This window comes from Ranitomeya imitator, chromosome 3 (genome assembly GCF_032444005.1).
Source record: "Ranitomeya imitator isolate aRanImi1 chromosome 3, aRanImi1.pri, whole genome shotgun sequence".
Lineage (NCBI taxonomy): Eukaryota > Metazoa > Chordata > Amphibia > Anura > Dendrobatidae > Ranitomeya > Ranitomeya imitator.
Window position 1 is genome coordinate 303,148,936 of NC_091284.1, and position 23,617 is coordinate 303,172,552.

At 46.9% G+C, this 23,617-nt stretch overlaps 1 protein-coding gene across 2 annotated transcripts in view; it reads right to left on the minus strand.

Annotated features, from left to right (window-relative positions):
• The window catches only part of DEF6 (DEF6 guanine nucleotide exchange factor), an 854,760-nt gene that overhangs the window by 196,282 nt on the left and 634,861 nt on the right, over nucleotides 1-23,617 (minus strand). For both annotated transcript variants that reach the window (XM_069756575.1, XM_069756576.1), the window contains exon 7: nucleotides 15,250-15,548. In XM_069756575.1, coding sequence (XP_069612676.1) covers nucleotides 15,250-15,548 — 299 coding nt within the window. The remainder of the gene's footprint in view (nucleotides 1-15,249; nucleotides 15,549-23,617) is intronic.

Here is a 23,617-nt window from a genome sequence, read left to right on the forward strand (position 1 = left end):
GTGCGATTGTTCTTTGCCTTTACTTTAAATAAAGAATTTACAAAAAAAAAAATAATGTGCCCCGATCTCGGCCACCCAGGGACCTGAATGTCCCATATGCCCACTCCGCATAAGAAAAGCACACCAGCCTAGGTCAGCCCACAGAAGCGCCCACCCTATTATAGACCCCTGTATTAAAGGGACACTGAAGGAGGAAGTGCTCCATGCTTTCCAGAGTGTTACCACACTCCTTGTAGGGACAATCCCAGTCATCAGAGTTCCTGTACTTCAGGTTGCCCCTCACATACAGTTTCCCATGGAAGCAGTGCCAAGCCAAGTCCTAAAACTTCAAGGGGATCTGCGAACAGTTTAACAACCCAAGCCCTACCTCCAGATTCCGGCCTCCAGAGGCTTCTGGAAATTGGTCAACAGAACCCTATTGTCAAGGAATATCTTCAACATGGTTCTGATCTCCCATATCCCCAGACCCCACCTGCAGATCATCTTCAGAACCGGAGCAGCGTAAGCTGGAAGATGTCCATGTGGTGTGCGAAGGTCCTTCACCTGCCCTCTTGTCACCCATTCCTGGAAGAAAGGCCAAAACCATCCCCGGCAGAATACCCATGGAAGAGCCCTCTCTAACCAGAGGCTGGTGATGTTTGTTTTAATAAAGGTGTTTACTAGAAACACCACCGGGTTGACCATACCCGACCTTACCAGTCTCCTTGTGCAGTACGTGACTGCCCTCTTGATTAGGTTAAGCCTGTTACCCCATAACAGTTGGAAGAAGAGGCTATAGACCTGTGTCGAAAGAGTTTCTGGCAAGATGCAGACACTACCCAGGTATTAACAAAGGAAGCCTTTGGCCAAGTTGACCCTTTCCCTCAGGGTTAAAGACCAACCCTTCCATTAGTCCACCTTCTGGGCGGTGATCTTACGTCTGCCCTCCCAATTTTTCTGGGGTTAGTCCCCCGAGCCGAAATTGATGCCTAAAATTTTTGCTGAGGCCTGGGGCCCTGGAATGGTGTCTGGGAGATCAAAACACATATCTCCCCCTCCCAGCCAGAGACGCTCACACTTTTCCCTGTTAATTATGGACCCAGAAGCCTCTGAGTAGTGCACGACCTCCGACATAACCCTATCCACCTCCTCTTTCGAGGATATAAAAAGGGAGATGTCATCGGCATATGTTACCACCCTCAAAGTGGCCCCTGGCTCCGCCCGGTCCATCCCGACTCCCACCAACGGTCCACGATCCACCCTCCTTAAAAGGGATCGATCACGAACACATATAACAGTGGCTTAAAGGACAACTCTGGCAGACCCCAGAACCAACCTCAAAAGGGTGACCCACCCAACTGTTCACAAGCGGAAAAGTCTTTGTCCCTTTGTATGAGATCTTTAACCAATTTACAAACCTTCCAGGCAGTCCGTACTTCAAAAGGACAGACCAAAGGTACTCGTGATCCACTCGGTCAAAAGCCTTCGCTTGGCCTAAGGACAGAAAATACCACTGCCCTGCTCCACTGCCTCCTGGACACAGAGCACAGCGCTAAACGTACTGCGACCTAGAACAGACCAGTGCTGAGCCCCCGAAAGGAGCCGGGGTCCAAACTTCACCAATTGATTGAACAGCACCTTTGCCAGAACCTTTTGGTCAATATCGAGAAGTGCTATGGGACATCAATTCTCAATACGGGAAGGAGTCTTTACCCTTTGACAGAATAATCAGGGCTGACCTCCTCATTGATCTGGGAAGAGTGCCCGAGGAAAGACACTTGTTAAACACCTCAGTCAAGAGGGGGACCAATGAGTCCCTAAAGGTCTTGTAAAACTCAGATGTTAAGCCATCTGGACCTGTCGACTTTTTGGGCAGGAGCCCATCAATCGCCAGTCTCACTTCCTCTTCCCTGAGTGCCTCTGCCAAAACATGAAGAGAGGGGTCATCCCCTGGATCAGGAATGGTTTCAGCCAGGAAAGCCGACATTCCATCTCATAGTAACATAGTAACATAGTAACATAGTTAGTAAGGCCGAAAAAAGACATTTGTCCATCCAGTTCAGCCTATATTCCATCATAATAAATCCCCAGATCTACGTCCTTCTACAGAACCTAATAATTGTATGATACAATATTGTTCTGCTCCAGGAAGACATCCAGGCCTCTCTTGAACCCCTCGACTGAGTTCGCCATCACCACCTCCTCAGGCAAGCAATTCCAGATTCTCACTGCCCTAACAGTAAAGAATCCTCTTCTATGTTGGTGGAAAAACCTTCTCTCCTCCAGACGCAAAGAATGCCCCCTTGTGCCCGTCACCTTCCTTGGTATAAACAGATCCTCAGCGAGATATTTGTATTGTCCCCTTATATACTTATACATGGTTATTAGATCGCCCCTCAGTCGTCTTTTTTCTAGACTAAATAATCCTAATTTCGCTAATCTATCTGGGTATTGTAGTTCTCCCATCCCCTTTATTAATTTTGTTGCCCTCCTTTGTACTCTCTCTAGTTCCATTATATCCTTCCTGAGCACCGGTGCCCAAAACTGGACACAGTACTCCATGTGCGGTCTAACTAGGGATTTGTACAGAGGCAGTATAATGCTCTCATCATGTGTATCCAGACCTCTTTTAATGCACCCCATGATCCTGTTTGCCTTGGCAGCTGCTGCCTGGCACTGGCTGCTCCAGGTAAGTTTATCATTAACTAGGATCCCCAAGTCCTTCTCCCTGTCAGATTTACCCAGTGGTTTCCCGTTCAGTGTGTAATGGTGATATTGATTCCCTCTTCCCATGTGTATAACCTTACATTTATCATTGTTAAATCTCGATCCAGATCCCTCTTTCCCAAGAGGCACAAGCAAAAGGATCTGACCACCTCCAGGATCCCTGATTTGGATCAGCTCAGGGAACCTGTACTGTCGAACAGTCCTGTCACCACCTTAAAATTCACTAACATTTTACAGTTTCTGTTGGGGTCAGGCGACATCTCTCTCAAAAACCAAAGATGTGTGCCTATCATTCTGATACCTCTTGAGCAAAGATTTCACCCTGGAGATTTCCTCATGGTCACCCCCAGTCAAGACGAGCTGCTCGACTTTCCTCATCAGAGGCAAGCGATGCCTGTCCAGACTTCTGAGGCTCGAAAGCTGACGAAAGAAACTCGCCACCCCATCTTTGAAGATCTCCCACCACTCAGACTTACTACTACAGAGATCCAAAAGCAGTACCTAGCTCTGAAAAAAGTCCTCAAAAGATTGTCTCACTTCCGAGTCTCTGCAACATTCAAGGAAAAGAAAGTTAAACAGTGGTCGGAGAATTCCACCTAAAAGGCGGATACTGCTGAAAAGATGGTATCCTCCTTCAAAAAAAAAAAAAAACCTATCTGTCCTAGACCTGCTACTACCCCTATGAAAGACGAAACCCCCGTGACTTGGGGTGTGCTGGATGTGGACATCCACCAGGTGAGCTTCACTAGCTATGCTATTTAGGGTATTGCTATCATAAGCCAGCCTTTGGTCTCAGGGACCCCCCCCTATCACAGGATCTCATAATCGTATTGAAATCCCCACCAAAGACCACCTGCTGGCTCGAAAAAAGAAAGGACTTGATTGTTATTGTCCCACTTAGTCTGTGTGCTGTAGATATTAATGAGCCGAAGCTCCTGTCCCCTCATGAAGACGTCTAAAACCAGGCAACTCCTGGTCTAAAAAGGACTGCCCCCTATAAGGTTCGGCCGCAGCAGACCAGTATGAGGGCCCACTCTTCCACTCCCTTTTAACTTTATAAATGACCCCATGTCTGTTAGACTGGTCTCCCGCAAAAACAAAATGTCAGCCTCAATTCGGGTGAAAAAATCAAAGGCCGCAAATCTAGCTGCATCTGACTTTATACTGGAGACAGTAATAGATGCCAGAGTCAACAGTGTGGGTTCCGCCATTATGGGTGACTAAGTTGGATGGCCTTCTTTTTGCCTACCCCCTTCTCTTCCTTGCCCCCGAAGAGGGTTCCTGCTCCACCCTTCTTTTTACGGAGACTGAGGTGTCCATTTTCCCATTATTCTCCTCACCCCTGGGCTTCAGGGCAGTCCCCTCTCAGAGGAAAGAGCGTCCTCCAGAGGACAGACTCCACCACCCCCCAAAAGCACCCTCAGGTGCCGCCCCCGGCCCCTCACCCCCTGACCTCAGTCTCAGCAGAGTCATCGAGGGCTTGGAACCGGTTCGAGAGGGTGATCACTGGGGAGCCGGTGAGCCCTTCCTTTGGCATACTTACGGCCAGGAGGGGGGATTGGAAGGCTTTTATACCATCCCTTTCTTCCCCCTTTTCATGGTACATTTGCCACCCTTTTCTGTAGGCTGCTCCATGACCTCCTCATCCACACTTTTTCATACTGGCAGGAGTTGTCAGAGTCAGCCAGGTCCTCCTTCTCCATACTCCTGATCTCCCCGCACACCTCTTTCACCCCCAGGGCCTCAGAGACACCGGCCACAGCCCCTGGGGGGACAGACATTACCCCAGTTGCCTGAGGCTCTCCCTGCCCCTCACCCCCATGGCGCTTTGCCTGCCTCCTTTGATTGGAGGCACCTCTAGCCTTGTCCTTCCTCATCGGCCCTCAGCCCCTCTCCCGCCATCACCACCTGCCATGGCAGAGGTTGTTCTGCCAGGGGATTCCCCCTCATGATCCTCCCCCGCATGACTTGCAGCAGCATTGGAAAAGAAGCAGGGGCAGTGGCTAAACAGGTGACCCAGATCACCACACAGGTGACACCTAATGTCACCACAGGATGCGGCAAGATGACCCACTCCACCACACAAGGCATATTTCTGCACCTTGCAACTTGCACTGAAGTGGCAGGGATCTTCACACCTGTGGCAGACCTTTGGCTACCCCTGGTAAAAGACCAGGATCCTGTCCCTTCCCAGGAACGCCGAGGAAGGGATGTGGGTGACTGTACCTCCTGAGACCTTCAATTTTAGAATGAAAGTCCAGCCCCCTGACCAGATGCCAAACTCGTCCTGGTTCTTCTTTGGGACTTCCGTGACTTACACATAACGGAAAAGCCACATAAGGATGTCAACTCCAGAAAGTTACTCATGACTGGTCCCAAGAGTCACCATCTTAATCCCATTTTGGCGAGACACAGCCTGTACGGCAAAGTCTCGCCAGCCAGGCTCCCCCTTTGCCAGCCTGTAATTCAACCAGAAGAGTTCCAGCCCCTCAGGGCGAACAAAGCTGACGTCAAAGAACAGGGTACCAAAAGGATGGTTCATGGCGAAGATGTCCACCACCCTGAAGCCCATCTTCAGCAGGAGCTCCACCACACTACTTCTGGGTGGCCAAGCTTCACTGCCCCTCCACTGAAGACGGACCACATTCCTCCTGGCTGCCTCTGGCCTGGCTGTAAGGAGGGAACATATGGTTTCCCCCCTTTCCATCTTGGAAGGCGGCCAAGCCATGTCTCTCTAGCCAGAAAGAAAAGGCCACCTCTCTTCCCTCTACAACAACCGATCTGCCTTTTTAAGGGCTTCCAGGAAATGGTGGTGCAAAATGCTGTTCCTTGAGCACAGAGGGGAGGAGATACCCCCCGGAACCCCAACCGCGACCCCCCGCAAAAGTACGGGGACCCACATCTGGGGGACAGATGGGCCAGCCCTCCTCTCACCTACCACCACACCACCAGCAGTCACACCACTCACACTATACACTCCACCACTCGTACCCTCACCCGCATCCACATCCATACCCCCGTCACTCTCACCACCATTCACCCCAGCCACCCCATTCCCACAAATTACATTTTTATTTTTACTTTTCTTTCCCTAGCTTCTCACTTTTTTGTGCTGGGGGCCCTGATGGACAGTCATTAGGTAAAGCACAGGGAGCAGGGGAACCCAGGAGCCCGGCACCCCCCACTGCTGAAGCCACTGTAAGCACCCCACCAGCTATGCAGGAGTACGCCATCCTCTGCATGCCAGTGGGTGCACCAGGTGCCAGGCCAGTTCCCCCTGCCACAGAGCACCTCCACCATTACCACTGCCCATCACCAGGCAGCCTTCCTTGCCACACTCCATATCACTGTCTGAAGCTGAGCCACCACCAACAGAGATGGCACCTGTTGTGATAGGCAATTCAGTAACACAATGTACATAGCGATCAGAGCACATACAGTGATCTGACAATAACCCAAAATAATAGAACGAGCTCTGAGACGTGGGAACTCTGTAGACCGCAATTCCTGATCCTCTCCAAACACAACTAGAGGCAGCTGTGGATTGCGCCTAACGCTCCCTATGCAACTCGGCACAGCCTGAGAAACTAACTAGCCTGAAGAAAGAAAAATAAGCCTACCTTGCCTCAGAGAAATACCCCAAAGGAAAAGGCAGCCCCCCACATATAATGACTGTGAGTAAGATGAAAAGACAAACGTAGGGATGAAATAGATTCAGCAAAGTGAGGCCCGATATTCTAGACAGAACGAGGATAGGAAAGATAACTTTGCGGTCTACACAAAACCCTAAAGAAAACCACGCAAAGGGGGCAAAAAGACCCTCCGTACCGAACTAACGGCACGGAGGTACACCCCTTGCGTCCCAGAGCTACCAGCAAAACAAAAAGACAAGCTGGACAGAAAAAATAGCAACAAATAGCAAAGAAGCACTTAGCTATGCAGAGCAGCAGGCCACAGGAATGATCCAGAGATACACAAGTCCAACACTGGAACATTGACAGGAAGCATGGATCAAAGCATTAGGTGGAGTTAAGTAGAGAAGCAGCTAACGAGCTCACCAGATCACCTGAGGGAGGAAACTCAGAAGCTGCAGTACCAGTTTCCTCCACAAACGGAAGCTCCCAAAGAGAATCAGCCGAAGTACCACTTGTGACCACAGGAGTGAACTCTGCCACAGAATTCACAACAGTACCCCCCCCCCCTTGAGGAGGGGTCACCGAACCCTCACCAGAGCCCCCAGGCCGACCAGGATGAGCCACATGAAAGGCACGAACAAGATCGGGAGCATGGACATCAGAGGCAAAAGCCCAGGAATTATCTTCCTGAGCATAACCCTTCCATTTAACCAGATACTGGAGTTTCCGTCTTGAAACACGAGAATCCAAAATCTTCTCCACAATATACTCCAATTCCCCCTCCACCAAAACCGGGGCAGGAGGCTCAACAGATGGAACCATAGGTGCCACGTATCTCCGCAACAATGACCTATGGAATACGTTATGTATGGAAATAGAATCTGGGAGGGTCAGACGAAAAGACACAGGATTAAGAACCTCAGAAATCCTATACGGACCAATAAAACAAGGTTTAAACTTAGGAGAGGAAACCTTCATAGGAATATGACGAGAAGATAACCAAACCAGATCCCCAACACGAAGTCGGGGACCCACACGGCGTCTGCGATTAGCGAAAAGTTGAGCCTTCTCCTGGGACAAGGTCAAATTGTCCACTACCTGAGTCCAAATCTGCTGCAACCTGTCCACCACAGTATCCACACCAGGACAGTCCGAAGACTCAACCTGTCCTGAAGAGAAACGAGGATGGAACCCAGAATTGCAGAAAAACGGCGAAACCAAGGTAGCCGAGCTGGCCCGATTATTAAGGGCGAACTCAGCCAAAGGCAAAAAGGACACCCAGTCATCCTGATCAGCCGAAACAAAGCATCTCAGATATGTTTCCAAGGTCTGATTGGTTCGTTCGGTCTGGCCATTAGTCTGAGGATGGAAAGCCGAGGAAAAAGACAAGTCAATGCCCATCCTACCACAAAAGGCTCGTCAAAACCTCGAAACAAACTGGGAACCTCTGTCAGAAACAATATTCTCTGGAATGCCATGCAAACGAACCACATGCTGGAAGAACAAATGCACCAAATCAGAGGAGGAAGGCAATTTAGACAAGGGTACCAGATGGACCATCTTAGAAAAGCGATCACAGACCACCCAAATGACTGACATCTTTTGAGAAACGGGAAGGTCAGAAATAAAATCCATAGAGATATGTGTCCAAGGTCTCTTCGGGACCGGCAAGGGCAAAAGCAACCCACTGGCACGAGAACAGCAGGGCTTAGCCCGAGCACAAATCCCACAGGACTGCACAAAAGTACGCACATCCCGCGACAGAGACGGCCACCAAAAGGATCTAGCCACTAACTCTCTGGTACCAAAGATTCCAGGATGACCAGCCAACACCGAACAGTGAAGTTCAGAGATAACTCTATTCGTCCACCTATCAGGGACAAACAGTTTCTCCGCTGGGCAACGATCAGGTTTATTAGCCTGAAATTTCTGCAGCACCCGCCGCAAATCAGGGGAGATGGCAGACACAATTACTCCTTCCTTGAGGATACCCGCCGGCTCAGATAAACCCGGAGAGTCGGCCACAAAACTCCTAGACAGAGCATCCGCCTTCACATTTTTAGAGCCCGGAAGGTACGAAATCACAAAGTCAAAACGGGCAAAAAACAACGACCAACGAGCTTGTCTAGGATTCAAGCGCTTGGCAGACTCGAGATAAGTCAAGTTCTTATGATCAGTCAATACCACCACGTGATGCTTAGCTCCTTCAAGCCAATGACGCCACTCCTCAAATGCCCACTTCATGGCCAGCAACACTCGGTTGCCCACATCATAATTTCGCTCAGCAGGCGAAAACTTCCTGGAAAAGAAAGCGCATGGTTTCATCACTGAGCAACCAGGACCTCTCTGTGACAAAACAGCCCCTGCTCCAATCTCAGAAGCATCAACCTCGACCTGGAACGGAAGAGAAACATCTGGTTGACACAACACAGGGGCAGAAGAAAAACGACGCTTCAACTCTTGAAAAGCCTCCACAGCAGCAGAAGACCAATTGACCAAATCAGCACCCTTCTTGGTCAAATCGGTCAATGGTTTGGCAACACTAGAAAAATTGCAGATGAAGCGACGATAAAAATTAGCAAAGCCCAGGAACTTTTGCAGACTTTTCAGAGATGTCGGCTAAGTCCAATCATGGATGGCTTGGACCTTAACCGGATCCATCTCGATAGTAGAAGGGGAAAAGATGAACCCCAAAAATGAAACCTTCTGCACACCAAAGAGACAATTTGATCCCTTCACAAACAAAGAATTAGCACGCAGGACCTGAAAAACCGTTCTGACCTGCTTCACATGAGACTCCCAATCATCCGAGAAGATCAAAATGTCATCCAAGTACACAATCAGGAATTTATCCAGGTACTCACGGAAGATGTCATGCATTAAGGATTGAAACACTGATGGAGCATTGGCAAGTCCGAACGGCATCACTAGATGCTCAAAATGACCCTCGGGCGTATTAAATGCAGTTTTCCATTCATCGCCTTGCCTGATTCTCACCAGATTATACGCACCACAAAGATCTATCTTAGTGAACCAACTAGCCCCCTTAATCCGAGCAAACAAATCAGATAACAATGGCAAGGGGTTCTGAAATTTAACAGTGACCTTATTAAGAAGGCGATAATCTATACACGGTCTCAGCGAACCATCCTTCTTGGCTACAAAAAAGAACCCTGCTCCTAATGGCGACGATGACAGGCGAATATGCCCCTTCTCCAGGGATTCCTTCACATAACTGCGCATAGCGGTGTGCTCAGGCACGGATAAATTAAACAGTTGACCTTTTGGGAATTTACTACCAGGAATCAAATTGATAGCACAATCACAATCCCTATGCGGAGGTAGGGCATCGGACTTGGGCTCATCAAATACATCCCGGTAATCAGACAAGAACTCTGGAACCTCAGAAGGGGTGGATGACGAAATTGACAGAAATGGAACATCACCATGTACCCCCTGACAACCCCAGCTGGACACCAACATGGAATTCCAATCCAATACTGGATTATGGGCTTGTAGCCATGGCAACCCCAACACGACCACATCATGCAGATTATGCAACACCAGAAAGCGAATAACCTCCTGATGTGCAGGAGCCATGCACATGGTCAGCTGGGTCCAGTATTGAGGCTTATTCTTGGCCAAAGGTGTAGCATCAATTCCTCTCAATGGAATAGGACACTGCAAGGGCTCCAAGAAAAACCCACAACGTTTAGCATAATCCAAGTCCATCAAATTCAGGGCAGCGCCTGAATCCACAAACGCCATGACAGAATACGACGACAAGGAGCATATCAAGGTAACGGACAGAAGAAATTTTGACTGTACAGTACCAATGGCGGCAGACCTAGCGAACCGCTTAGTGCGCTTAGGACAATCAGAGATAGCATGAGTGGAATCACCACAGTAGAAACACAGCCCATTCAGACGTCTGTGTTCTTGCCGTTCAACTCTGGTCATAGTCCTATCGCACTGCATAGGCTCAGGTTTAATCTCAGGTAATACCGCCAAATGGTGCACAGATTTACGCTCACGCAAGCGTCGACCGATCTGAATGGCCAAAGACATAGACTCATTCAAACCAGCGGGCATAGGAAATCCCACCATGACATCCTTAATGGCTTCAGAGAGACCCTTTCTGAAAATGGCTGCAAGCGCAGATTCATTCCATTGAGTGAGCACGGACCATTTTCTAAATTTCTGGCAATATAACTCTATCTCATCCTGAGCCTGACAAAGAGCCAGCAAATTATTTTCTGCCTGATCTACTGAATTAGGCTCATCGTACAGCAATCCAAGCGCCAGGAAAAACGCATCGATATTACTTAATGCAGGATCTCCTGACGCAAGAAAAAATGCCCAGTCCTGAGGGTCGCCACGCAAAAAAGAAATGACGATCCTAACCTGTTGCGCTGGGTCACCAGAGGAGCGAGGTTTCAAAGCCAGAAACAGTTTACAATTATTCTTGAAACTCAGAAATTTAGTTCTATCTCCAAAAAACAAATCTGGAATAGGAATTCTCGGTTCTAACAAAGAATTCTGAACCACAAAATTTTGAATATCTTGAACTCTTGCCATGAGCTGATCTACACATGAAGACAGACCTTTAATGTCCATTGTAACACCTGTGTCCTGAACCACCCAAATGTCTAGGGGAAAAAAAAGACAAATCACAGTGCAAAGGAAAAAAAATGGTCTCAGAACTTCTTTTTTCCCTCTATTGAGAATCATTAGTACTTTTGGCTTCCTGTACTGTTGTGATAGGCAATTCAGTAACACAATGTACATAGCGATCAGAGCACATACAGTGATCTGACAATAACCCAAAATAATAGAACGAGCTCTGAGACGTGGGAACTCTGTAGACCGCAATTCCTGATCCTCTCCAAACACAACTAGAGGCAGCTGTGGATTGCGCCTAACGCTCCCTATGCAACTCGGCACAGCCTGAGAAACTAACTAGCCTGAAGAAAGAAAAATAAGCCTACCTTGCCTCAGAGAAATACCCCAAAGGAAAAGGCAGCCCCCCACATATAATGACTGTGAGTAAGATGAAAAGACAAACGTAGGGATGAAATAGATTCAGCAAAGTGAGGCCCGATATTCTAGACAGAACGAGGATAGGAAAGATAACTTTGCGGTCTACACAAAACCCTAAAGAAAACCACGCAAAGGGGGCAAAAAGACCCTCCGTACCGAACTAACGGCACGGAGGTACACCCCTTGCGTCCCAGAGCTACCAGCAAAACAAAAAGACAAGCTGGACAGAAAAAATAGCAACAAATAGCAAAGAAGCACTTAGCTATGCAGAGCAGCAGGCCACAGGAATGATCCAGAGATACACAAGTCCAACACTGGAACATTGACAGGAAGCATGGATCAAAGCATTAGGTGGAGTTAAGTAGAGAAGCAGCTAACGAGCTCACCAGATCACCTGAGGGAGGAAACTCAGAAGCTGCAGTACCAGTTTCCTCCACAAACGGAAGCTCCCAAAGAGAATCAGCCGAAGTACCACTTGTGACCACAGGAGTGAACTCTGCCACAGAATTCACAACAGGCACCCTGCTCCCGACAGACCTTGCTCTCCCCACTCCCTCACATAGATAAACTTATTCATTGCAGTTGTTTTTGCCTTCTTGGTTTTCCCCTTCTTCCACTTTTTCCCCTTCCCAGTTGCCTTATCCTCACAGACCTCATCCCTGAACATTAGCTGGCCAAACTGTATCGGGGACTTGATCTGCTGAATTTGAATCTGCTGCAGGATGAGGAAGCCCCCCTCGCTACTGCTCCCACTTCCACTATCCTCCCCCTTGCTCCCACTATCCTCTGACATAGTCAGGTGGGAGAGCCACTTGCTCAGGAGCTATCCCGCTATGCGTTGCTTGGGGTTCACTTACCAGGCCTCCAGGCGGGTACCGCAAAAAGGACTTGCCATCTTCCTTCTCCTCCTCCACCTGGACGGGACTCCATGACCCCCCCAAGAGTACCACCGGTCAGGGCTCCGAATCGGCCATCGTTACGTAGTTTTTTCCGCAAAGGGGCTGCTCCCAGCAAGGATTTCAGCTCTTCTCTCTTCCAACTTGCTGATCAACCCCTTCAGCCTCTTTACTGTGGTGGACATCTCTGCTCTTTTTGAGCTGGATACCCTGTTCTTAGCTTGCATGCTTGCTAGCCTCATTTCCTCCTGGAGTCTCCGTAGCTGTTTTCCAGCGTCCTCATACTCGCAGAATAGAAATATGCCAGTTCATTTTCCCATGCTCCAGAGTTCAGTGCAGGTCAGGCGGTGAGGGAGCGCAGCTTCAGTGATGGCATCGCTAGTCACTGAAGCTGTGCTGGCAGCATCTCCTCATTCACCAGTTCAGTAGTAGTTTTCAACCGTACTGTACATACCCCAGATATGGATTACGGAGTGGGACACAACTACGGACATATTGTTGGTTTATAATTTTACTTTTATTACAGGAGATCGAGGGAGATGCATGGATTAGGAGTAACAATAAAATGGTAAAACTGTGTTGTGTTTTATTTCATTAAAATACTTTATTCTGGCTGTGTCTTTATTTAGCATGTATTATCTATAGGATTAGTAATGGAGAGGTGTCTTATTGACACCTCTCCATTACTAAGCCGTGGGCTTGATGTTACCTTTCAATACAATCAACCCCACAACTATTACCCCACTTTCCACCGCTACAGGGCAAGTGGGAAAAGTGCCGAAATTGGGGCATCTTAGAGATGTGCCTTTTCTGGGGCTGCTGAGTGCTGATGTTTTTAGCTGAGGGGGCAATATCCATGGCCCCTTCCTAGGCTTTTAATATCAGCCCATAGCCATTTTTTACTAATAAATAATTGTTTATTAATTAAGCACATGTCCAGTAATTTGCACACACACTGTACTAATTGTATTTGTCACTAACATCTATATACCTACCGATTCTATATGTATTTACTGTATGTAATCCATCTCTTCAATCCTGTTGGCTCCTGCAGTGATTTTACAGAAGCCGGCAGATGAATTCCCGGCTTTTTTCTATCTATCTTTCAGTTCAATATAAATACATATATACAACCCCTGGCAAAAATTATGGAATCACCGGCCTTGGAGAATGTTCATTCAGTTGTTTAGTTTTATGCCATGTCTGTGATCTGCTTTTTTTCTACAAAATTAAAGTAATTTCAAATGGCAACTTTCTGGCTTTAACAAACACTAATTGAAATTAAGAACAAAAAATGTCGTAGTCAGTAATGGTTACTTTTTTTTTAACCAAGCATAGGGGAAAAATTATGGAATCACTCAATTCTGAGGGAAAAATTTATGGAGCTCCAGAGATACAGTAGGGAGATGGGAGAAAGTTCCACAAAGTCAACTATCACTGCAGCCCTCCACCAGTCGGGCCTTTATGGCAGAGTGGCCCGACGGAAGCCTCTCCTCATTGCAACACATATGAAAGCCAGCATAGTTTGATGAAAAACATGTCAATGACTCCTGGAATATGAGAAATAAGATTCTCTGGTCTGATGAGATGAAGATAGACCTCTTTGGTGATAATTCTAAGCAGTATGTGTGGAGACAACCAGGTAGTGCTCATCACCTGCCCAAATAAAATCCCAATAGTGAAACATGGTGGTGGCAGCATTGTAATATGGGGGTGTTTTTCAGCTGCAGGGACAGGATGGCTGGTTGTCATTGAAGGAAACATGAATGCGGCAAAGTACAGAGATATCCTGGATGAAAACCTCTTCCAGAGTGGTCTGGACCTCAGACTTGGCCAAAGGTTCACCTTCCAACAAGACAATGACCCTAAGCACATAGCTAAAATAGCAAAGGAGTGGCTTCAGAACAACTTTGTGACCATTGTTCACTGTCCCAGCCAGAGCCCTGACCTAAAGCCAATTGAGCACCTCTGGAGAGACCTGAAAATGGCTGTCCACCAACGTTCACCATCCAACCTGACGGAATTGGATAGGATCTGCATGGAAGAATGGTAGAGGATCCCCAAATCCAGGTGTAAAAATCTTGTTGCATCATTCCCAAGAAGACTTGTGGCTGTACTAGCACAAAAAGGGTACTTCTACTCAATACTGAGCAAAGGGTCTGAATACTTATGACCATGTGATATTTCAGTTTTTCTTTTTTATTAAATTTGCAAAAATTACTACATTTCTGTTTTTTTTTTCAGTGAAGATGGGTGCAGAGTGTATATTAATGAGAAAAAAATTAAGTTTTTTGAATTTACCAAATGGCTGCAATGAAGCAGAGTAGAAAATATAAAGGGGTATGAATACTTTCCGTACCCACTGTAACTAGTCTCAAAAGCTTGCTTTGCAATATCACTTATTTTTGTCAGTCATTAAAAGATATCATAGCTACAAGATTATTATTATTTTAGTTCTCTCACTGAGAATAATCAATCTTTTTTCAACTGGACAAAACAGTACTGAAAACTTCTTCTTTTAGGGTACGCTCTCACTGTTAGTAAACGCTGCGGGTTGGACGCTGCGTACATCCGCAGCGTCCAACCCGCAGGGGCCAGATGTTACAGCATAGTGGATGGGATTTCAAGAAATCCCATGCCCACTATGCGTGCACTGACACCCTCGGCTTACCTGCGGAGAAGGACATGCATTTTTCAGATCGCAGCATGTAAATTTATCTTGCGGAGACGTAAAATTTCACCCGTCGAATGTATTGGACATGGTGACTCCACACGCTTCAGTGAACACATGCGGAATCATCTGCATTCAAAAGTTGGCAACACTTTGGATGCAGCAGACATGTGCTGCATCCAAAACGCTGCCGATTATGTAGCATTAGAGTAAATCAAACATGGCTGTAATGATGCAGCCTAACTCTGAATCTACGCTCAGGTTTCTTTTAGTTTTACAGCTGCTTAGGTTCTTTACTTGCCTCTTCTGCTTCTCGCAGCTGTCCTGCCAGCAACCTTTGCATCTCCTCCTGCTGCTCTTGATGCTTGACCTGCTCCTGCATCATAACCTCTTCAGCTTTCTTTTGGGCCTCTCTCAGGTGCTCAAGTTCTTTTTGCTGTTTCTCTTTTTCACTCTGAAGTTCAGCTAATCGCTGAAGCTCTTGTTCTCTTGCAAAACAACGCTGTTCACGTTGCTCGCGCTGCTCCCGGCGCTTACTCTGGAGCTCACGATGTAAAGAGACAGACCCAGACTGTTGCAGACGGATAGCTGTCTGAATAGCTGAAATTAAAAAGAATTTTTATTATTGTATCTGATGGTGCGAAAATTTTCAGCTTCCATAATATCAATGGCAACAGTGCAAAATGTCAAATTTGAAAGTGTAATACATAAAATTGAAGTAAATAGCAGTAAAGATATAATTTGATTCAATAATTGTATCTTACAGTAAGTAACGTTAATCGGCAATTTATGCTTCCCAAATGTGGGCAGCATGAATCACAGCCCAGCTGCACAATTCTAGCCAGGTATGTTTTTTTCTTCCTGAAATAATCTGGTGTTTCGGAGAAAATGTTCCATATTTTGCGGACTATAAGACACATTGGACTATAAAACGCAACCCAAATTTAGTGAAGGAAAATAGGAAGCAGGGAGCAGAGATTTTAATCTTCACATGAGCTGCCTCCAGCGGCCATTTCTGAAGCCCACCACATGGAAATCAAAGGGAAAGAGTGGAGACTCCTTTCAATGCTGACATTTTCCGACAGTCTTAGGCCCGCAAACTCCGTGCCGGGCCACCCCCCGCATCCCAACCTGAGCCCCGCAGCATTGTCTCACTTCTACCTCCGCCGGCCACCTGCAGTAGCTACCCTGCCTCCAGTGACCCTGCTGCACTGCAGCTACCCCACTAAGCTACATTCGAACTATAAGATGCACCCACATTTTCGGGAAAAAATATTGTCTTATAATCAGAAAAATGCGGTACTTTAAAGATCTAACCTCGCACAATATAGATGCACCTCAAATTTTGGGGAGGAATATGGCAAAAAAATGTTTTTAATAAAATGGTGCATCTTATAGTCCACTTTTATGGTAGCTTACTGAGGTGTGGCTACAGTAGAGTGGGGTCCCAGGAGGCAGCGTTGCTGCTGCAGGAAGATGGCAGCTGTGGCAGGAGTTGGAGGATTCTGCGGGCGCCAGGCAGGGAGGAGTAGGTGTTTGGTGGTAAGAGGCTGTGGCGGTCTCTGGGCATCCACAAAATGTTGTTGGAGTCCCTGCACCTCATATTGTTTTCACTGCCATGGACTTCGGGAAAATGGACGCCTCTAGTGGCGCATGTGTAAAGATTCCCAGTACTCGTCAATTCCAGCTTCAACAATTCAGGGCCCCAATTAAAATAAAAACAGTGGATACTCACCTCCTGCACTGGCGGTATTACAGCGATGTTGACTGTCACGTGCAAGCTGCGGCCTCTAACCTAGAAAAGACTCATTGAAACCGTGCTGCTGTGGGAGGTGAGAATACTCTGTTTTTGTGGTCCTGAATTGATTAAGCTGTGGTTGTCCAGTAGGGAACAACCCCTTTAACTTAATAATAATAATAATCTTTATTTTTATATAGCGCTAACATATTCCGCAGCGCTTTACAGTTTTTTGCACACATTATCATCACTGTCCCCGATGGGGCTCACAATCTAGAATCCCTATCAGTATGTCTTTAGGGAGGTGGGCATAGCCAATAGACAGGTAAGCAGGTAGGCACGGATGATAGATAGGCGAGCACGGGTGATAGACAAGCAGACTTGGCTGATAGCCGTGCCCACCTGCCTATCAGCCGAGTCTGCTTGTCTATCACTCGTGCCCGCCCATCTATCATCCGTGCCTTCCTGCCTACCTGTCTATTGGCTATGACCACCTGCCTGTCTTTATATCAGCCGTGCCCACCTGCCTGCCTAATATACAGGACAGGTATAGTGGGATACAAGCACTGAGACCTGAGAACTAGCAAGCATGTTAGAAACAAACTACAATGTTGCACAGGCACCTTCCATCAGGTGTTGGTGCTTTAAATAATACAGTGAAGTGCAAAAGGGTAACAATGTTGTCCTAGGCCAAGGGTATAGATGGAAAAAAGTAGGGGCCCTAGGACAGAGCCTTGAGGGACTCAAACAGAGAGAGAGCGGGATGAGGAGGTAGTGTGGGAGTGGGAAACGCTAAATGTGTGGTTGGACAGGTATGAGGCAATCCAGGACAGGGCAAGGTCTTTGATGCCAAGGGAAGAAAGAATCTGTAACTGTAGGCAGTGATCGACTGTGTCAAAGGCAGAGGACAGGTAAAGAAGGAGGAGGATGGAGAACTGTCTGTTAGCTTTGGCTGTGACTAAGTCATTAGTAATTTTTGTCAGGGCCGTTTCGGTGGAGTGGTGGGGGCGGAAGCCAGATTGGAGGTTGTCAAGGAGAGATTTAGATGAGAGGTGGGAGGAAAGTTGAGCATGGACATGCTTCTCAAGGAGTTTTGAAGCAAACGGGAGCAGTGATATGGGGTGATAGCTGGGCATAGCGGTTGGGTCAAGGTTAGTTGGAGGATGGGTGTGATGGTGGCATGTTTGAAGGCAGAGGGGAAGGTACCAGAAGAGAGCGATAGGTTGAAGAGATGGGTTAGGGCTGGAATGAGCGTGTTAGTGAGGTTTGGAAGCAGGTGGGAAGGGATGGGGTCAAGTGCACCGGTGGTGAGGTGTGATTTGGAAAAGAGGCAAGTAAGCTCTCCTTCAGTGATGTTGGAGAGGGAGGTTATTAGGGAAGGGCAGAGGTCTGGTATATGGAGTGGCTGGGGTGGTGGACAAGTAAAGGTTTGCCTTGCTTGGTGGCAAAGTCCTTGGAAGAGATGAAGGGAGTTGGAGGTGGCAGTGGTGGGCGGTGGAGAAGTTAAATGTGCTGAACAGTTGTTTTGGGTTGTAGGATAGTGAAGATACAAGGTTAGTGAAATAGGTCTGTTTAGCAGAGGTGAGGGCTGATTTGAAGTCAAGTGTAGCTTGTTTAAAAGCAGTGAAGTCGTCTGGCAGGCGTGTTTTCTTCCAACGCCACTCCGTGACCCTGGATGCTTGTCGAAGTTTTTTGTGAGATTGTTATGCCAGGGTTGCCTATTAGTTCGTCGCACTTCGCCATGCGTGAGAGGGGCGACTGAGTCTATGGCTGATGTGAGGGTGGAGTTCTAGAAAGCGGTGGCACTGTCCGTGTCATAGAGTGAAGATATGGAGGACAGGCGTAAGAGAGAGTCTGAGAGTCTGTGAATGTCTGTGTTTGCGAGGATTCTGCGAAGATGTGGTAATGGCTGGACCTGGGGGGCAGGTGAGGAGGACAAGGATGAGAAGGTGAGTAGATGGTGGTCAGATAGGGGGAAGGGAGAGATTGTGAGATTAGATAAGGAACAGAGGCGGGTGAAGATGAGGTCTAGTGTATGTCCGTCTGTGTGGGTGGCTGTGGAGGACCATTGGGTGAGTCCAAAGGATGAAGTACGGGCCAGTAGTTTGGAGGCTGCTGGCTGGTGGGTGCCAGTAGGGATATTAAAGTCACCCATGATGATGGTGGGGATGTCGGCAGAGAGAAAGTGATGGAGCCAGGTGGAGAATTGGTCGATGAAGGCAGTGGCTGAGCCCGGTGGTCGGTATATGACAGCCATTTGGAGATTGGAGGTAGAGTAGATACGGACAGAGTGAACCTCGAAAGAAGGGAGGATAAGGAAGGGTGGGGGTTGGATAGGGTTGAAGGAGCAGTTTTCAGAAAGAATACCCACTCCTCCACCATGTCTGTTGCCAGAGCGAGGAGTGTGGGTAAATTGGAGGCCACCGTAACTCAGTGCTGCAGGCGAGGCCATGTCAGGGGGGCGTCAGCCAGGTGTCGGTGAGGGCCAGGAAGGAAAGGTTGCGGGAACTAAAGAGATCATGGACCATGTGGAGCTTGTTGCAGACAGAGCCAGCATTCCAAAGTGCCCCAGAGAGGTGAAGCGGGGTGGTGGAGGCCAGTGGCACAGATTTTAAGTGTGACGGGTTGCGATAGTTTCTCATAGTGTGAGAAGGATAGGATGAGGATTAGTAATGTATGAGGCGGGGGGGCAGGATTGGGGGATGTGTCGCCAGCAGTGAGACTAAGCAGAGAAAGGGAAGCAGGTGGTGACGGAGAGTGATTAGTGGAGCAAAAATGGTGGTGAAAATGTGAGCATGGATAAAGAGCAGGGGAGGAAAAGAAAGGCAAGTAAATTTAAAAGATAGTGATTAGTCTTACCATCTGGCTGATTTCTGGACTATTTCTGCTATATTTCTGATGACACCTAAAAGATGTCACTTCAAATGATGTCACATCTGACCGAGGCCATATCTGACCAGTACCAGGCAACTTATACCATTTGAAGAGTCCATGAAATGAAGCCAGGTGAGAGGAAGAGGGAGGAGAAAGTAGGTGGGGGAGAGTTCACAGGAGGGAGTAATTCACAGATTGCAGTTAATAGTACATTTGATTAGCATCAAGGTTGGTGAAGGATAGGATAAGATGGGAAAGAAAGAGCTAGGTGTGAGGAACATGTGCATATCAATATGCATTCAGCAAGCAAGAAGTATGATACATGGAATTAAATTCAGGGAAAAAGCAGTAACATACCAGCAGTTAGAAGAGGGATAGAAGCACATGGGATTCAGGGGGTGCAGTGGCTAGTTCAGATTAGGAGACAGTTCGCACATACCAGCAGTTAGAAGAGGGATAGAAGCACATGGGATTCAGGGGGTGCAGTGGCTAGTTCAGATTAGGAGACAGTTCGCACATACCAGCAGTTAAAGGAGGGATAGAAGCACATGGGATTCAGGGGGTGCAGTGGCTAGTTCAGATTAGGAGACAGTTCGCACATACCTGTGAGTGAAAGGAGATGGATCAGGGCATGACAGCATGAAGAAGAATATACCATGGGTTATCTTTCTGCTATATTTCTGATGACACTTAAAAGATGTCACTTCAAATGATGTCACATCTGACCGAGGCCATATCTGTATGTAACATATATATATATGTGTATATGTGTATGTGTTTATATATGTACATATGCCTGTATATGATTAATTACGCAGATTCTTGTCATGTCACTGCATTGTTACTGTTTTGCTTCTGGTGGTGGAAAATATTTTTGTTGCTGAATACTACAAAATATAACTTGTTCACACATTTCCTATTAGATCAATTTATTATTAGGTTGATTCCCAAGTGAAAAGTTATTGGTTAGAATCAAGGTACAGGCATGAAGACAATTTCCAAAGAAAAGAGAAACAGCATCATCCAGCTCATCGATAACAGTCTTTTGACCAAGAAAATTGCCAAACTGCATCATATGAGTGCCATGACATTTGGAAGAATATGAAATAAAGTCCATCCATCCATTCAGAAGCCTAAAGAAGGGCATCCATGCAAACTATAGGAGTCAACAAGTCGACTCATCCCAATGAGTTCTGGTGCAACAAACACGGCAGTGCAGGTGACTCGTATGCTTCATAATAGTGAGATCAGATGTCGATGAAAGCACAGTGCGACGCACATTATACAAGTTTGAAATGGTGACCCAAAAAAAGGTGAAGAAGCCTCAATTTCAATATTGTCATAAGAAGCGTCGGTTTGAGTTTGAAAACAAGTACAAAAAGTGGACATTTAAACATTTGAAACGGGTGATTTGTAGCGATGAAACGAAATTCAATAGACTAGACTTAGATAGGTGCCAACTGGTCTGAAAGAAAAAAGGGAAAAAGGGGCTAACGGATTGACTAATTGAAAGAAATGTCAAGTTCAGTGGAGGGAGCCTTATGATGTGGGGTTGTTTGACAGTCAAAAGCTGGATCGATGGAGGTCTCAATGCAGAGCTATATGTGAGTATCCTGTATGATGAGTTACATCAAACACTCAAGTACTATGGGTATGAAAAGGATAATATAATGTTCCAACAGGACAACAACATGAAGCATTTGTTAAGATTGGCAAAGAAATGGTTCAATTACAATGAAATAGAGGTTCTGGAATGGCCCACACAGTCCCCAGACCTCGACCCAATCAAATACTTGTGGGTAGAATTGAAGAAAAAACTATATATATCTAAGAACAGTATGCACCAACTTTGGGAACGTGTAGAAGAGACCTTAGATCAAATTTTAGTTGACACATGTTTGAATTTGATCAAGAGCATGCCCAGAAGGATTCAGTAATTAAGCAAAAACACGACAAAAGTCAGCATACTAAGTGTTATGATCCGGTGACCTTGGAGCCGCATGAAACTTTCTCTGGAGTACGTGGAAACTGTACTGACCGCAAATCCTGAACTAACAGCGCAACTAGAAGTAGCCGTGGGGTGTGCCTAACAAACCCTACACACCTCGACACAGCCGGAGGACTAAATACCCCTATAGATGGAAATAGGAATTCTACCTTGCCTCAGAGCAGAACCCCAAAGGATAGGCAGCCGCCCACGAATATTGACTGAGTAGGAGAGGAAAGACACACGCAGGCAGAAAACAGGATTTAGCAAAAGAGGCCACTCTAGCTAAATAGGAAAGGATAGGACAGAATACTAAGCGGTCAGTATTAAAACCCTTCCAAAAATATCCACAGCAGATAATACAAAAAATTCCACCATCTAACTAAAGTTGTGGAACGTATATCTGCAACTCCTGAGAATCCAACTAGACTGAGAAAGTACTGACACAATCTAAGCTGGACAAGAAAAAAAAAATGAATAGCACTGAATTATCAAGCACACAGGATGTGTGCCACAGAAACAAAACCAGACACTTATCTTTGCTGATTTGGCAGCAAGGCAGGAGGAACCAGACAGAGGTCCAACACCTCCCAGCAACCATGGACAACTGGCAAGGACTAATGAATCCTGCACACCTAAATACCCCAGTCAGAACTGCAATCAGCAGATACACCTGACCAGGACTGCAACACAGGGACAACTGCATTACCACCTACAACCACTGGAGGGAGCCCAAAAGCAGAATTCACAACAACTAAGGGATCCCGAAAAGGGAAATCAGAGAATGAAAAATATAACAATGCTGATAAAGATAAGGACACAATATACGAACTAGTCGCTAATATTAAGGAGGAGTGGGTCAAAAGACCCAGAAAAATGACCCAAAGTTCAAAAAAATACCCCAAAATAATTTAATATAATTTTATTAATAAAAACTAACAAACAGGTAGGGGCATGGTGCCGCATGGCGTACAAGAACACCGCACAGTCATGTATGAATACCTAGGGCGCACGGAGTCTGGGAATCAACACACCTATACTTTTCAAGATCTCCATAGAGAACCATGTATTCCCCATATAAGCGGGAGGTAGTTATAACACATATATCTATAACATGGATGCACTTCAAGGTAAAAATATATATAAAAAGAACCACCAATAAATAGCATCAGACTAGAAGTAAACCCATTATAGGAGATGCTTCAAATAGAAAACATATGGTCCCAATATTATAATACAAGATGAAAATGCTAATTACCTCTTAGTAAGATGCAGTGGCGTAACTACAAAGTGAGGGGCCCCGATGCGAACTTTCAAATGCCCCCCGCGCCAAAATATTTCCCACCGAAATTCACATTTTCCCTATTCATTTCGCACACTATAGTTGTGTTGCAATGTTGTGTAGTCTGACCTACTACTGCCCTGTACTCGCTGAGAAAAATGATTTTATAACTAACATGTCCCTATAGTAATATGTGCGTCATTTCCAGACCTGTGCAGTGTGGGGGTGTATTGGGTGTACTGGTTGGCTCCGGAGCATGCGCACTGCACATTCTGGCACTGGCAAGTACACGCAATACTCCCCCACAGTGCACATGCTGGGCTCTGCCCACAGCCGTGTACAGCCCGTACACACACGGCTTCGCTCCGAGAACCCGTACACAAACGGCTCCGCTCCGTACACCTTGTACACACGCGGCTCCGCTCCGTACACCTCGTACACACGTGGCTCTGCTCCGTACACCTTGTACACACGCGGCTCCACTCCGTAGACCTTGTACACACGTGGCTCTGCTCCGTACACCTTGTACACACGCGGCTCCACTCCGTACACCTTGTACACACGTGGCTCTGCTCCGTACACCTTGTACACACGTGGCTCTGCTCCGTACACCTTGTACACACACAGCTCCGCTCCGTACACCTTGTACACACGCGGCTCCGCTCCGTACACACGTGGCTCTGCTCCGTACACCTCGTACACACGTGGCTCTGCTCCGTACACCTTGTACACACGCGGCTCCACTCCGTACACCTTGTACACACGTGGCTCTGCTCCGTACACCTTGT